At 43.4% G+C, this 17352-nt stretch overlaps 1 protein-coding gene across 1 annotated transcript in view; it reads right to left on the reverse strand.

The window, feature by feature from the left end:
• Positions 1-3740: 3740 nt before the first annotated feature.
• The window catches only part of ECEL1 (endothelin converting enzyme like 1), a 152935-nt gene continuing 139323 nt past the window's right edge, over positions 3741-17352 (reverse strand). Inside the window, exons 14-18 of the mRNA XM_077290204.1 lie at positions 16499-16623; positions 12793-12858; positions 12306-12401; positions 10363-10439; positions 3741-6968 (exon numbers count right to left, since the gene is read on the reverse strand). Coding sequence (XP_077146319.1) covers positions 6869-6968; positions 10363-10439; positions 12306-12401; positions 12793-12858; positions 16499-16623 — 464 coding nt within the window. The 3' untranslated portion in view covers positions 3741-6868. The remainder of the gene's footprint in view (positions 6969-10362; positions 10440-12305; positions 12402-12792; positions 12859-16498; positions 16624-17352) is intronic.

Here is a 17352-nt window from a genome sequence, read left to right on the forward strand (position 1 = left end):
AGCTGCCACAGCTTCCATCTGTGATCACAACTAATTGTTGGTGGTTTCTAAACCTTGGCTCGCAATGATTAGATAATTGGCAGGCTCTTTTAATTTCCACTAATGGGTTGTTGTAAGTAGTTTCATATGAATTTTGCTCTAATGGTCATATTGAATTTTGCTCATTCAATATGCAGTATATAGTTGCACGGTTTGCTGTGTTACAAATCTGTTGTAGTCAGAGAGTTAAAGTTCATTTATGCAAACATTTACCAAATTTTGGACCAGGTAAGCGAATTCCACCCTATAAGCATTCTGAGTGCAAAATAAACCTATTTGCTGCAGTTGAAGGCACGTAATGTTAATGATCTTCAGTATAAGAGAAGATGATTGAATGGTACAGAAGAGTAGTGCTATAATGATAATGATATACTGATGTATCAAGAGGATCATATTGTACTCTAGTACACAAAGATAATCAAGTATTGGTATTGGGAGAGGATGATGAAACCTATAATGATGTCTAGTATTCTGTAAAACAGCAGATAATGATATAATTAGTAATTGCAATGGCATTATTGTGGCAAAAAATAATATAACTAATTTACTATAACAGGGATATAATGTTCTTTTCTTCTTATTGATTTGATTGCATTGATTTAACCGCTTAACGATGTAGGACATATTAATGCATTCTTCATCTGGTCCCCATGTATGGAGCTGGCTTAGGAGCTGAGTCCACGCTGTGCTCGGCAAATGCCAGCAGTATTACACAGCTGGTATCTGCCAGTAAAAGCAGCAACTAGAGCTTTCTCTGATTGCTCCTGTTTATAGATTTAACCCCTTAACGACCACCGATACGCCTTTTAACGGCAGCAGTTAAGGGTACTTATTCCTTAGCGGCACTTTTTAACGGCTCTGAAAAATAAGGGTATGGCACCCCCCAGCATTGGAAAATCTCAGGGGGCTTGGCTGCTGGGGATAGCTGAGATCCCGGAGAACATGTTTAGGGTCAGTTTTTACCTTCCCCAGTGTTGCGATCGCAGTTATTCACTGAAAAAAAAGTCTCATTTCCCATTTAGTTCTCTCTCCTCTGATATGATCTAGCAAACTAGAGGAAAAAAGAGAAATGGGTCCCCTGATCTCCCCCTGATACCACCGGTGTCCCTGGACCCTCCATCCCTGTCCCCCGACCCTCGGCATCTTCTTCCGGTAAAAAAATGACTGGCGTATATGCAGTGCGCCCGCCGACATCTTCCGGCCGGCACACGGCAACAATAGGAGATTTTTTCTATTGGTTCATTTTTATCACTGCGATAGACCCTATAAATAGTAAATCAAACCCCCTTTATCACCCCTTTAGTTAGGTAAAAATAATAAAATAAAAAATTTTTTTTTTCCATTCTTCCATCAGGGCTAGGGTTAGGGTTGGGGTTAGAGCTAGGGTTAGGGTTGGGACTAGGGTTAGGGTTGAGATTAGGGTTGGGGTTACAGCTAGGGATAGGGTTGGGGTTAGAGTTGTGTTGGGGTTAGGGTGGTGTTGGGGTTAGGGTGGTGTTCGGGTTAGGATTATGGTTGTGGTTGGGATTACAGTTAGAGTTGGGATTAGGGTTAGGGGTGTGTTGGCGTTAGGGTTGTGTTTGGGTTGGAGTTAGAATTGAGGGGGTTCCACTGTGTAGGTACATTAGCGGGTCTCCAAATGTGACATGGTGCCCACCATTGATTCCACACAATTTTGCAATCAACAGTGCTCCCTCCCTTCTGAGCCCTGCCATGCGGCAAAACAGTGGCTTTCCCCCACATACGGGGTATCCGAGTACTCAGGAGAAATTGCACAACAAATTTTGTGGTCCATTTTCTCTGGTTACCCTTGTGAAAATAAAAAAGTTTGGGTCTAAAGTAAATTTTTTTTGAAAAAAGTAAAATGTTGATTTTTTTCCTTCCACATGGCTTTAGTTCTGAAGCATCTGAAGAGTTAATAAACTTCTTGATTGTGGTTTTGAGCACCTTGAAGCGTTCAGTTATTAGAGTGGTGTCACTTTTGGGTATTTTCTGTCATATTGACGCCCCCAATCTCACTTCAAATGTGAGGTGGTCCCTAAAAAAATGGTTTTGTAAATTTTGTTGGAAAAATAAGAAATCGCTGGTCAACTTTTACCCTTATAACGTTCTAACAAAAAAAAAATTATGTTTCCAAAATTGTGCTGATGTAAAGTAGACATGTGGGAAATGCTATTTATTACACAATTTTGTGCGATATGACTCTCTGATTTAAGGGCACAAAAATGAAAAGTTTGAAAATTGCTAAATTCTCAGAATCAGTGGGATTCGTTGAAGCATTCCAGAGCTATCTAATATATAATTGCCTAGAATACTACTTCCTGCAATTTGTGCCAACTTCCGTGGCTTTGTCCGGAGCTAATGTCCGGAGATAATGTCCGGAGCTAATGTCCGGAGCTAATGTCCGGAGATAAGTGACGTCACCAGTGTCCTACACCCAGGCAGAGCACAGGGGCCCCAGGCAGCATATGGGGCCCCAGGCAGAGCACAGTGGCCCCAGGCAGCATATGGGGCCCCAGGCAGAGCACAGTGGTCCCAGGCAGAGCACAGGGGCCCCAGGCAGCCTATGGGGCCCCAGGCAGAGCACAGTGGCCCCAGGCAGAGCACAGTGGCCCCAGGCAGAGCACAGGGGCCCCAGGCAGCACAGTGGTCCCAGGCAGAGCACAGGGGCCCCAGGCAGAACATGGGGCCGCAGGCAGAGCACAGGGGCCCCAGGCAGAGCACAGGGGCCCCAGGCAGCATATGGGGCCCCAGGCAGAGCACAGGGGCCCCAGGCAGCATATGGGGCCCCAGGCAGAGCACAGTGGCCCCAGGCAGAGCACAGGGGCCCCAGGCAGCATATGGGGCCCCAGGCAGAGCACAGTGGTCCCAGGCAGAGCACAGGGGCCCCAGGCAGCCTATGGGGCCCCAGGCAGAGCACAGTGGCCCCAGGCAGAACATGGGGCCCCAGGCAGAGCACAGGGGCCCCAGGCAGAGCACAGGGGCCCCAGGCAGCATATGGGGCCCCAGGCAGAGCACAGTGGCCCCAGGCAGAGCACAGGGGCCCCAGGCAGCACAGTGGTCCCAGGCAGAGCACAGGGGCCCCAGGCAGAACATGGGGCCGCAGGCAGAGCACAGGGGCCCCAGGCAGAGCACAGGGGCCCCAGGCAGCATATGGGGCCCCAGGCAGAGCACAGGGGCCCCAGGCAGCATATGGGGCCCCAGGCAGAGCACAGTGGCCCCAGGCAGAGCACAGGGGCCCCAGGCAGCATATGGGGCCCCAGGCAGAGCACAGTGGTCCCAGGCAGAGCACAGGGGCCCCAGGCAGCCTATGGGGCCCCAGGCAGAGCACAGTGGCCCCAGGCAGAACATGGGGCCCCAGGCAGAGCACAGGGGCCCCAGGCAGAGCACAGGGGCCCCAGGCAGCATATGGGGCCCCAGGCAGAGCACAGTGGTCCCAGGTAGAGCACAGGGGCCCCAGGCAGCCTATGGGGCCCCAGGCAGAGCACAGGGGCCCCAGGCAGCCTATGGGGCCCCAGGCAGAGCACAGGGGCCCCAGGCAGCATATGGGGCCCCAGGCAGAGCAAAGTGGCCCCAGGCAGAGCACAGGGGCCCCAGGCAGAACATGGGGCCCCAGGCAGAGCACAGGGGCCCCAGGCAGAGCACAGGGGCCCCAGGCAGCATATGGGGCCCCAGGCAGAGCACAGGGGCCTCAGGCAGCATATGGGGCCCCAGGCAGAGCACAGCGATATTTTGGACCACTGTGCGGTGTTTCAGACCCCCTGTGTGATGTCTGGGGCCCTGTTCTTAAGTATATTAAAGATTAAAGTAACGTATATTAAAGTATATTATAGATCAAATTTGACACGTTTATGAGCACCATTGAGTGATATACTCAAGAATGACATAATTTTTCAACATTTTATGGTTTCAAACTGTAAACACTCAGAGTTTTTTTTACTTCAACCAGAAAACCTTAACGGTTCATAAAAAAACTTGACTGTTCAGGATATGATAAAAGTCATAGTATTCTGAATCTTTAACTTATAAAGATACCTTTACATGGGGTGATTATTGGTTCCAGAGAGGCTTTCGGCCGATAATCGTACACATGGCTGGTGACAGGACAATACAATATAAACGTTCAAAGGTAAACACTGATAACATTAAAATCTAATATATAATTGCCTAGAATACTACTTCCGGCAATTTGTGCCAACTTCCGTGGCTTTGTCCGGAGATAATGTCCGGAGATAAGTGACGTCACCAGCGTCCTACACCCGCTCAGGGTGGACAAAGATATATGTCTTCGTGGTGCGCGGCACTTTTCTGATTGGTTGCCGCCTGCCGCGAGCGACCAATCAGAAATGTGCCATACTGTCAAGAATTGTCAAGAGCTGGTGAGTGCAGCCATTTTTTGTTCTTTCTTACTATTATTTATTAATTGTATTATTCTTACATTTGAATAAATAAAGTATATATGGATTCTAGACTCCCGATTCTTTAGAATCGGGCTGCCATCTAGTAACCTCATAAAGGGACAATGGTCAGATTTGTAAAAATTGTCTTTGTCATTAAAGGGAACCTGTCAGCAGGATTGTGCACAGTAACCTACAGACAGTGTCAGGTCGGCGCCGTTATACTGATTAAAATGATGCCTTGGTTGATGAAATCTGTCTTGTTGTTGTTTCTTAATCTTTATTTTTAGTTTTGTGTTAATGAGGTTCTCGCGCCCTAAGGCGGGGTTCATGTATGTGGTGCTCTGATTAGATATTCATAATGCAGACTGCTGACAGATCACTGATCCCCTAATGACCTGCCCCCTAGTTTGCATAATGAATACCAGCACATACTGAATGAAAAAAAAAAACGCTTCTGCAGGCAGGTGCCGGCCGTTACACCTGGGCTACAGCATAATCACATGTTTACTGTGCACTTTATTCCATTTTGCTTATTTGAGCAAGGAAAAAAAAAAGTCAATTTAAAAATTGCGCCCAAGCACCTGCGCAGTAGCAGCTATCGGTGTGTATAGAGATCTGATAGCTGCTATTTTCTGGAGAAGAAAAATTTCCTCCTCCAAGATGGCGCCGCCTGCAACTGCGCAATAGCAGCTATCGGCGATCTCTTGGAAAAAGGGGCGCAAATAAAACGAAAGTGGAAAATCAAAAATTGTCCACAGCAAATAGAGTGTTCATGGTCAATTATACATTAAGATTTTATACCATATATTCTGACTTCTAGAAGCCCCCTCTACCTTAGTACTAAAATAACAGACCTTTCAACAATGTGCAAATTATGGGCTATGTTCTTTTGGAAACATTGCATGGCCATTGAAGTGGTGAAAACTGTTGGCTGGATATAAATGAATATCATGTTTTTATCTAACACAGTTCAGTAGGTTATTTTATTGTAACAATCAGCATTTATTAATATTATCCGCATATTTCAATTGTAACTCCCAAAAATGGTCCATAAATCAAGGAAAGGATCAAGTCATTAAATGCATTGGGTCTCGGTGCTTTCATCAGTACTGCAGCCACATCTTTTTTATGGTGTTCAATGGTCAGGACAACAGAACCATATAATAGAATTTTACTATGTTTATGGAGAAAATTGTGATTGTTTTTCTCATCATAAAAGAACAATAGTTGGGTACAGTTTAGCTAATATATTGCCTGTTATAGAGTATAGCAGTGGCGTTATTGGGCATGGAGATGATAAGTATACAGAAAAAAAAATATTTGGCACTTTCACAAATGTATGCAGTGATACAATTCAGAAAATGTAGTGGTGTGATTTTTATTCACCATGATCTCATTAAGTTGAACCTATGATACTTGGTCACCATATCGATCTCTTTGTGTTTGATTTACATATGGAATATGCTGGTGTTTAGTAATGACTAAAAGAATAGTAACACTTCACTTGGCACAGCAGGTTCATTGGTATAAAATGAAGAATATTCAAAATATCTTCAAACAACTTTTAACTCTCCCCTTCACCCCCAGATCGAAATGACTATTAACCCACTCTTAATCTGTACAATTGCTAGAAAACTCATTGTGATTAAAATTCCAGCAACATACTATCTGCTTGTATGAATGCCTTAGAAAGTCATCTTTTATTTGGCAAATGAACAAAAATAGGCTTTTTGCTCTGAATATCACCAATATACAGTAGTGTATGCACGAGAAGAGCTCTGCAATCTATGTCTTTGTAGATTTGAGGGGACACAGTTCCTTGAATTACATGGATGCAAACAAAGTGGTTACACCAAGTGATATGTAAAAACTGTAAGCCCATTCTGGGTATAAAGTGCTCGATAACCTCAAAGTCAACTCCACCTTAGTGGCTCAGTAACTAGTCTCCGCATGTCTTCACCTCTTTGTAATGATCCATTTCTTACCAACTTTCTGTTCTAATGTGAACTATAAAGGCTTAGAAATCGTCATGGTTGGTTGTCTATGACCTCACCCTCTGCTGTCGGTTAAAGGAACAATGCATTATTTTAGACTTTCAGTGTCCTATTTGGCCTTTGTCCTTCTGAGCTGAAGATAAATATACCATAAGATTCCAAGAGGCACCGGCTCCAAATCTTCTGTGGTTATAAACCCATAGTGTGATTCTCTAGAGATGGGAAGATACTTAAATGTCATTTTTGTTGGTGTGATGGTGTCAGGAAATGATCTTCTGTGTATGTCAGAGCTCAGTGAAACACAGTTCAGGGAGTGACAAGGGTTCAATATCCCTTAGCCAATATACAAGGCACACTTAGACATTCTTCTCCTGATTTAGACACAAGGAGCATTTGTGCTGTGGTGGAGCAGACATTAGCAAATCCCTCTATGGATCACCACACAGAACATTTCTGAACCGGGTTCATAGGGGAATTTCTTGGGCAGTGGAATACTCTTCCAAACTCTTCAAACTGTGAAACGCTGCCCATAACCCTAAAATAGAAGCAAAAAGAGTATATGGCAAGAAAGAAAATCATAAAACACATATAGCAAATCTGTTTTTTTCTCTTACTTTCTTTTTTTCATTAATTTTTCTAGTGACAACATACTAGATTAGAATCATCTAAATGGTGTGCATTGCTTAAAACATCTCTAACCTAATGATGATCATCATATTTGATACACTTATAAATGAAAGTTTGATAAATGTTCACGTAGGTCAACAACCATTTGAATCAAATTGTCTAGCACGGGCAGCACGGTGGCTCAGTGGTTAGCACTGTTGCTTCGCAGAGCTGGGGTCCTGGGTTCAAATCCCACCAAGGACAACATCTGCAAGGAGTTTGTATGCTCTTCTCTTGTTTGTGGGTGTTTCCTGCAGTTTCCTCACATATTTCAAAGACATACTAATAGGGAATATAGATTGTGAGCAACAATGGGGGACAGTGCCAATAATAACTAAAGTGCTGTGGAATTAGATAAGTGAGTAAATTACATAAGTGAGTAAAATAAATAAATGTGTTGGATCCCCTATTAGCTGCTGCTACTAGTAGATCTCACGGTAGGTATAAGCACACAGTGGGCTAAACTGGAACACTAAAGAGCCCTGTGGTGTCGCCGTTTCCAATACAGATACTTCATTACAGTTCATTTCAATACAAAGTGAGACGCAGTACCCCAATACGAAGCGGGAATCGTATCACATGATGCTGACACTCTGATCAAACTAGGAGTGACATTAGCATAATCCTCAGATAAAAGAATCTACTGTTGTGTGACCCTATCCTACCAGTGAAACACTGACAGTCTATGTAATTCATTTCACAGCATAGTGCAAAAAATACAGTAAGTCTTTTCATAGCTTTAATGAAAAAATTGTAAAATATATGTGTGGCGCCCCTAAAGGTCCAGTCGCCACAGAGGTACTGCATCTCAGCCAGAGGTGTGGTACCCCAACTCTCTGGTAAGGAGGGGCGCTGTACAGAATCCTAACACTAGCACCCAACACCAGACCTCCCCAGGCCAGGGAGGAATTAGATGGAAGGTGTGGGTGGAGAGTGAGGAGTGGTCATGGGAGACAGGAGGTTGGAGTTGAGGAGTCTGTGGGAAGACAGAGGAGAGAGCAGCTTGTCCCAGCAGGAAAGGGAGAGAGAAAGGAAAGACGCTCCCAGAAGGAGGAAAGAAAGGGTCTCAGGGGCACAGGAAGTGCAGAAGCCACCCGTGGGGCCTGCATCCAGGCTGACCAGCATCAAGTGGAGGGACCAGGTCACAGGAAGGGGAACCAGCCCCTAATCTATTTGAAGAACTACAGGTCTCAACTAGGAACCCAGAGGCTGTCGTGTCTGTAAGAGCGGTAGCCAATATCACACTTACTGTACAGACCAAAAGTTTGGACACACCCAAATAAATTATGGTCCAACTAAATGCAAACCGGATGGAATAGCATGCCACTGCAAGATGCTGTGGCAGCCATGCTGCTGTTAGAATTTGTATTATGGCAAGAAAAAAGCAGCTAAGTAAAGAAAAACAAGTGGCCATCATTACTTTAAGAAATGAAGGTCAGTCAGTCGGAAAAATTGGGAAAACTTTGAAAGTGTCCCCAAGTGCAGTGGCTAAATCCATCAAGCGATACAAAAAAAAGGCTCACATAATGACCGCCTCAGGAAAGGAAGACCAAGAATCACCTCTGCTTCTGAGGATAAGTGGCATGCTATTCCATCTGGTTTGCATTTAGTTGGACCATCACTTATTTTTCAACAGGACAATGACCCCAAACACACCTCCAGACTGTGTAAGGGCTATTTGACCAAGAAGGAGAGTGATGGGGTGCTACACCAGATGACCTGGCCTCCACAGTCACCAGAGCTGAACCCAATCGAGATGGTTTGGGGTGAGCTAGACCACAGAGTGAAGGCAAAAGGGCCAAAAAAGTGCTAAGCATCTCTGGGAACTCCTTCAAGATTGTTGGAAGACCATTCCTGGTGACTACCTCTTGAAGCTCATCAAGAGAATGCCAAGAGTGTGCAAAGCAGTCATCAAAGCAAAAGGTGGCTACTTTGAAGAACCTAGAATAAAGACATAATTTCAGCTGTTTCACACTTTTTTTGTTAAGTATATAATTCCACATGTGTTAATTCATAGTTTTGATGCCTTCAGTGTGAATTTTCATAGTCATGGAAATACAGAAAAATCTTTAAATAAGAAGGTGTGTCCAAACTTTTGGTCTGTACTGTACTTTGCCGAAAAGGTGAACACAGAGGGTCAAGGGGACAGTGAGGATATCGCCCGACAGGACCCTCCTCTACCAGTTCGGGACACTGGGTGTGAAGCGTAGGGCAGGAGAGGAGGCAGCCAGCGCAGTGAGACAGCCAGGAAAAGCTTACAAAAGGGGGGTTCTGGATAGGAGCCCTAAGTTGCTAGAGAGTTTCCTGGACTTCTCACCCGGAGGACACAGCACCCCGGCCGGGGAATAACATCAGAACTGTAAGTAAAACGTGAAAACTGCCTCTTTCTGTGTCCTTCCAATTCTTTCCTGCGACGCCTGCCCTGCATCACTCCCACCATCAAAACTCTACACACACTTTTGGCTGCCCTGAAGCCACGCTCCACCTGTGGGGAGCAGAACCATCCCTGCTGCATTACCATTGGCTCCAGTGGACTCCTTAAGCAGCGTCGGCTATCTCTGGCCGAACACCACAGGTGGCGTAACAAACATTCCCCTTTTTCCCCATAAACTTTATTCCCATTTTGCACTTTTCTACAAAGCAACCCATTTAATTGGACGCCCAGGGCCACGGACCAGGTCACTGCTGCCATGACCTTCACCTTTAAGAACTGTGTCCTATGGGGCGCTCCATATGGCTCTCGGAACATGGCTTTTCTGGGCTCAACATAAATTTAAAATGTAAAGTCTCTCTGTAAAACTTTTTTTAGTGATCCAATAAAATCTTGTGGTAATCAGTCTGGGTGTGCCAACTATTTACTTATATGTCTTTTAATATTTCACATTACATTTTGATTAAAAAAAACTATTTTCACAATTTTTTTGTTTGAAAGCACTCATACTTTGCAGCATTTTTCCACATCTGCCTAAAACTTTTGCACAGCACTGTAGATCCTGAGGTATAAACTTCACTGCTGTGTCAGTCTTCAATCACATCAAATAGTCTCCTCTTTATGACCTTTTTAAGGCAGTCATTGTGGGAACTGAATCATGCCAAATGCTTTTAATTGACTTTTAACTGATATTTTGATAAACAAGATGCAAATAGCAATAAAGTAATGTGAGTAATCATTGGCGTTCTGAGGACATAGATGACATTCAGTGGGATGTGATCAGTTACAAGTCATCAAATGGTTTGTTACTGTAATTGTGTATTAGTCATACCGGTAATGTTCAGGAGCATGTTTATCAGTCAAGACCTGCAGGTATATGGACTGAGATCTTCTCTTTATACACCAATTCTAAAAAAAGAGAGTTATGAAAAAAGTAGTTAATTTTCCTATTTGTAAGAGGTCACATTGTAGTATTTTGGATTACATACTTGCATGTTGAATCTGATATTCAGGTTTTGACGCTTTTCTATAATACACTGGTAAAAACGTCTTTAGAGTTTACACAGAAAAAGCAAAATATAAACTTTAAAGGCAACCCGTCACCAGGTTTTTCCAACCACCAACTTTAAGGCCTCTTTATCAGCATTATTGCAAGCTGTTTCTTAGTCCCCAATATTCTCTGTATAGCACAAAAAAGACCTTTTATTATACCCCCATACGGAGCGGTGCAGTCAAGTCCGATGGGCGTCTCTGGTTTTGATCCTGCGCCTCCTCTCTCTTCGCAATCGCGATCCTCCTGCTTGCTTCATGTGGATGACGTGTCCTACATCATTCAGACATTGTCTCACAAGCATGCTCCTGTGCACTCTGGTCGCTGATGGAGAGAGAAAAATACTGTGGTGCACATGCCCCAGCTTTACCTCCGGATCGTCAGCACCCTTTGGCCTTAACTGGTGCATGCGCATTACAACATTTTGCTCTAAAAGAAGAAAAATGTCCATCTCCTCCGAATCCGTGAAGATAAAATTTCATGATTAAGGTAGCTTAGTCTCCAGAAACGCATTGAGATTCACACCCACTTGGTTTGTGCTGAAGTTTGTACCCTCTATGTTACAAGTTTGTGAATAAAGAAATTTTATCTTCACGGATTCGGTGGAGCTGGACATTTTTCTTCTTTTGGACTTTACATGTTTGGACACAGCAGGTCCATGCTCCCGAAGTTCAACTAATGCATTACAGGTGAGCTGGTTTATTTTTCTTCTCCTCAAAACATTTTGCTCTGCCTTCAGCGGGGCAGAGAGAAGTGCGCTTGTGCAAGAGCGTGTTTAGGGACACTGTGTGGATGACGACAGGAAGACGGCGATTGTGGGAAAAGAGGAGACGCTGGATCAACACCAGTGATGACCATTGGACCAGACCGCACTGTATAGGGGTATAATAAAAGATCTTTTTTGTGCCCTGCAGGGGGGATTGGGGACTGACATACAGCATACTAGAATGCTGTGAGAGATGCCTCAAAGGCGGCGGCGTCCTTTATATTGGAAAAAGGTAGTGAGTGACATGTTCTCCTTAATAAATACTATCGAATGTAATTTGTAAGGTACACTGATGTTCAAGAGGCCTTGTCTGTGTATTTATGTGGTTTAAATGCCCTGTTGCCAATTTTTCCTTTAACAGAGATCATACCTGCTAACGTATCAATTAGATTGTGCAGACAACACAACATTATGTAGATGCCAAAGCAATATAACAGCTACCTAAGAAGAAGATACATGTCAGGCAGACTGGGCAAGCACCATGACTTACCCTGTCGTGTGTCTAATTGCATCATATTGTCGTCCATGACCTGGTGATATACAGCCTCCTTAATGTATGGATCTCCTCTTTGGTGGCTGTCATACTTGCTAATATTCCTAAGTTTGGTGTGAAAACCCTGTGGTCTAACCAGCAAAACGTTGGAGGTTATGTTTGTCCCAACCCAATGTTACCAGTTTGGAAATTAAGATGTTGGTACGTATGATAGACTACATCCAATATGATTACTGGGAATCAGAGTCCTATGTTGTTAGTTATGATAAATTCCAGGTACTTTTACATATACTATGCAGTATACCTACACAGGTAATCCTAGAAGTCACCAAACATTGTAGCTTTGATTGTATTTTTTTTCTTGTGTCTTGTGTTTTTATTTACTTGTTTTCCAAATTTATAACAAAGACGAAACCTTCATGGGAAGGGGAACAAATATACATCAGAGTTGTGTTTGTTTCTGACCTGTGCAAATGCAATGAAAAATAGCTGATCATGAGTATATTTCAGGCGTGGTAATGGGCGTTCCGGACCATTTTCTCTTACCCACTTTTGGTAAGCCTGGAAAGCAATAAATTAGAAATATTGGCTGTCACATTAGTCAGCACAATTGTACAACCTCAATAATAGAGGGCACCTTAGGCCGAGCACACATTTATGGAATAAGCTTGTTCTTGTGTTTTAAAGACAGTGTGAAGGTGCCATATATACTGAATATGTAAATGCTACAGTTCCAAAGGGAGGTTAGGCCTGTACAGGCTCACACTGCCACAGGGAGAAGGGATCATGCGAAACTGAGCTGGTGTCCAGCTCTGTACACGGAAAACAATGGCTCCAATATTACATATACCCTTATATGTATGACCTTGGGTGAGGACGGTTAAAAGAATATAAATGTACTAAAATTAAGATCAACTTATAGTCAGATATATGAACCATATGCCATACTTACGTAATATGCTAATTTAAGGCCACCCATATCTGCAATATTTTCTCCCAAAGTTAGCCTTCCATTAACCTGAAAAACAGCACACAGTCTCATTTTTTCTATTCTAACTGGTGGACTCGAGACTTTGCTAACTCTTTCTCCATCTCAAAAACTGACGACATTTCTCTGGCATCGTTTTATGCTGAGCTCGAATCCCACCTCTGGGACCCCCATGCCATCCTGTGCAGGGAAACTGTAACACAACTTGATTAACGTGAATTGGGCCAACTGCAGTTCCCCGCGTGGCCAGGTGGCCAACAGCGCTGCTGTGCTGGGAGAGCGGTGAACGGGCAGCAGTGCGGAATCTGCTTTACTCTTAGAATATGACTGTAAAGTGGTGGCTTTCCAAGTCATGTGACATCCATCACTTCACGAGACAGAATACACCCTTTAACACAATCTAATATTACAAGGCCATAAGATCCAGACAGAATGATACACAAACATGTATGAATGAATATACTGTATATTGTGAATTTCTAAGGCAAAGAATCTGATCTGGTCCGGTAACTCTGCTTACATTACTTGTATTGAATAATATTAATATATTAGAATTTATCTCCAGGCTGTAAATATCACACTGTACAGAATGATGCATAAGATGACACGGAGGAGATACAGAAAATTATACTGCGTCTTATCTGGCCATGTGACGGTACCGTACATTGCATTACATGAATATACATGGAATCTACTACCCGACATCGCATTAATAACGGACTTTATTTAGCTTCCAATGGAACAGATGCAACTATGCTGGGAATGGAATATTAGTCTTCATAAGTCAGAAGTAATAATGGTACTTTATGCATCATCCTCTTATCTCTTGAGTCTTAGCATTCATTTTCTTTGAAGAAGATTCTGATGCATAATTCTAAAATGTCTTTTTTTGCTGCTCTGCTTTACACAGCCCCAACAATACATTATATATTATAATATATTAGGAATTAACAATGTCTTACAGTTTAGTATATACAGGATTATCCATTTTGCTTTAAATGGAAATACTATTTATTTAAGGATATAACAGTAATCTGCAGGAAAAAAGCATGAGCATTAAAATCAGGCCTAGCTACCTTACTGGAGCAGCGAGCAAAGGGAGAAAATTAAGTGTTAGATGCCAGTATTCTCCCACTGCGCGGGATAGATCCCAGGAATTGCCTGGCACTGTGGTCCCCCATTCGGGTCCAGCCACTCAGATTGCTGCTCAGCACAGATGTCGGTCCCAGCATCTTGCTTAGGATCATGCTACAGGCTTGGTTGCTGCTGGCTCTTCAGCTAAATCTATGGGAGACAGTGATACGCAGGTGTAGTCCTGCGCTCTGGAGCCTGAGTCCACAAATCACCTTACTGAGCATGTCTGTGATGTGGGGTCTTCTCATTGGTGGTTGGATGTTACCTGCTCTGGTGATGTGGCAGCTTCAGATTGGCCTGCGGGCGATGTCGCGGTCGGCTGGGCGTGAGTGTTTGGGGGGGTGGAGCCTAATGCATAAAAGGCTCTCAGAGACACACGCCAGTGCGCTAGTATCATATGTGTTATGGTGTGTAAGTGTGGATACGCTACCATTGTGTCTGCAGGTTGTGTGAGTCGGTCTAAGCTCTGGGTCTGTACACGTTGGCAGGCAGTTAACGTCAGTGGGGGCAATTAGTCAAAACAAAAGAAAGTCAAAATCGCACCCTTTTATATATAAATTGAAGGTCTCAGCGGACACAAGGGCGCACGTCCAAAACCAGGGAGCCCATCCCGGCCAGTACCAAGATCACAAAGAACAAAAAGACAGCGCCACAATGGATGGTGAAAAAATAGGAGCTTACATTTATTCTGCCTCCTGTAGCGACGTTTCAGTCAACAGACCTTTATCAAGCACTTGATAAAGGTCTGTTGACCGAAACGTCGCTACAGGAGGCAGAATAAATGTAAGCTCCTATTTTTTCACCATCCATTGTGGCGCTGTCTTTTTGTTCTTAGTGGGGGCAATTAGTCCTTGGCTTAGCACCAGTTTCATTCGTGTGTGGTTAGCACAGTTGAGTTACTGGGCAAGTCCAACCCTCAGCCTAGAGGGTATTAAATCTAGCGCCATAGTGGTTTCTAGTGCCTTATCCCTGTGACGTTTAACAGGGTATTACTCTTTGTATTCTTTTGTTCAGTACCACTCTGTGAAGTAACGGAGCTTGGTACTCAGATGTCTGTTCACACTGTATGGTGTTAACAGTGTGTTCAAGCAATCGCTGTTTGTTTTTGCCCTTGTTCACACTAGCAGCACTTACGCATCTCTGCACGGTGGACCCCGGGTTGCGATTGCACTTTATTATTTATTTTTATTTAGTGCAATCTGCCGACCCTAGCATGAAGTTTTAATCTCTCTGCATCTGCTCGCTTCCATGCATTGGGGTGGCGCTGGGAACTGTAACAGCCACTGGTCACTATACAATAAGTGCAATTATTACTCAGTGACACATTGAGTGACAGCCTGCACTGCACACAGACTTGTTGCACACGCATGCTGAACAGAAGGCTGTCAATTACTGACAGGCTCCAATTAATCATACCCGGAAACTTTCATGCTGGTCTTGTTGATGGGGCATGCCGGAGTCTGGTGCTCCTGATTCATCAAGCCCGCGGCGTAGTGATTGGTAACTTTAAGAGCCCCCCTGCACCGCCATGATTATTGGAAGCAAGCAGCTGCATGGAGGATCAAACTTCATAAAATTGAATTTTCTCCCTTTACCGCTTCTCCAGTGAGCCTGCTGGCATGATTTCACCATTATTTACATGCCGATTCCCACTATGCAGTCTGAAGGTGACTGATTACCTTTCTTATTTTTAAGAAAGGCCGAACTATTTAGAGCACGTTTAAACAGGCGGGTTCAGAAATGCATACGGATCTATAGTATCACATCTCTAGACTGCTATAAGCACATACTACAGCATTTTGTATCTCTGGCTTTCTACATAGGCAGACATGGATTTTGTGGCATCCTTAAAATTCTTTTATTATATTTCCCATATTCTGATTACTGATCTTAATGGCAGCTCCAAAGACTTACATTATCTTTCCACTTATTTCTGAAGGATGACAAATCATTGGATGATACTGGTTCAGACCTTTAATTGATTTGTTCTACTGGGCATGTTTTAATGTATATCATGCCAAAATTGCCTCATAGTAGAGGAATACACAGACACCAGCAGCCATTCGCTTCCGTAGCTTTGCTTGGAGCCTACAGTATCAGATGTGGAGGTAGAGGGGGCAGCGAATACTTGAGATCTGATTGTGCGAGGAGACACTACTAAACTAGTCCATTAAATCAGTCCTGGCAATGTTGCTTGTCCTCATGCTTTCTAGTGTGATTTATCAGAATATATCACGTCACTCTGTAGACATGTAGAGCACAGTACAACTAATATTAATTCTTTCATTGGTCTGATAAACAGTAGCCAGTTCCAGTAAGAGTAAGCATTTTAGAAAATAAATAAAGAATATTTATATGAAAGGTTACATGACTTTCTAACACAATTTGTTGCAAATATTCCTCTTATACAAGATACATGCTTGAAGAAAAAATATCCCTATAAGATAGGTTTGATATAATTCTACATTGGGGTAAACACGTTTCATGTTTTTCATGATAGTCCGGTCTGAAACCATGAAACGTATGGTTTTCTCACCCGCTGATTGTACACAGTGAAGTTTTCATACAGATCTACAATACATTCTGCTTTCTTCAGGAATTTGCTGTAGGATTCCTCAGTCCACCAGTGGATCAGATTCCCAAATGAGTCATATTGACCCCCTACAATTAAAAAAGAGCAATATTAAGTTATTACATAAATACAATATAAAAAATGAAAGTACCAAATAGATAAATAGGAAACAATATTGCCTGCAACACAGATTGCTCGGCTAAAAAGATTGTCAGGTGTCACTGCTACATCGCAGAGCAATACAAGTGAATAGGGTGGCATTGTGACCCCGAGGGTTAAGAGACAAGTCGCAAGAAGTCCAACCGGGTCCGATTTTTTTTTATTTGCTTGACGCGGCACCCTCAGGGTCACAATGAGGCCTCAGTCACATATTTTGAGCTTCCCAGCAATTTTTGCCATGCGTCCTGTGTTGCAGCCAAAGTCACAGTGTAGCCCTAGCATTATACTGACAAATGATTTAACCAGGTGTGAAGAAGAGAATGGCTAATTAAATAATTTATTTACCTTACATAAGCTAGTAATATATGTGATGTGGCAAGATGGCCTCTACATCCTGGAACTACGCCCTGGAATCCTTGGAATGTGAGGTGGATACATTGAAGACCATACATGGTACAGACCTAGCATGGACCTATCACAGACTGATACAATGGCTGCTGAGAAGTTGTGCAACGCCCTCTTCCTGCCTTCTACATGATCTTTTGTTTGTACTAATAAAGTTGAGTTCTGTGCCAGCTCTTGCCGAGAGAGGAGCACACATCTGACCTTGCGCCCAATGTCTTTATTCTATGCATGCACTTGGCTCATATTTATCAGGT

Source organism: Ranitomeya variabilis, chromosome 2 (assembly GCF_051348905.1).
Source record: "Ranitomeya variabilis isolate aRanVar5 chromosome 2, aRanVar5.hap1, whole genome shotgun sequence".
NCBI classification, from domain to species: Eukaryota; Metazoa; Chordata; class Amphibia; order Anura; family Dendrobatidae; genus Ranitomeya; species Ranitomeya variabilis.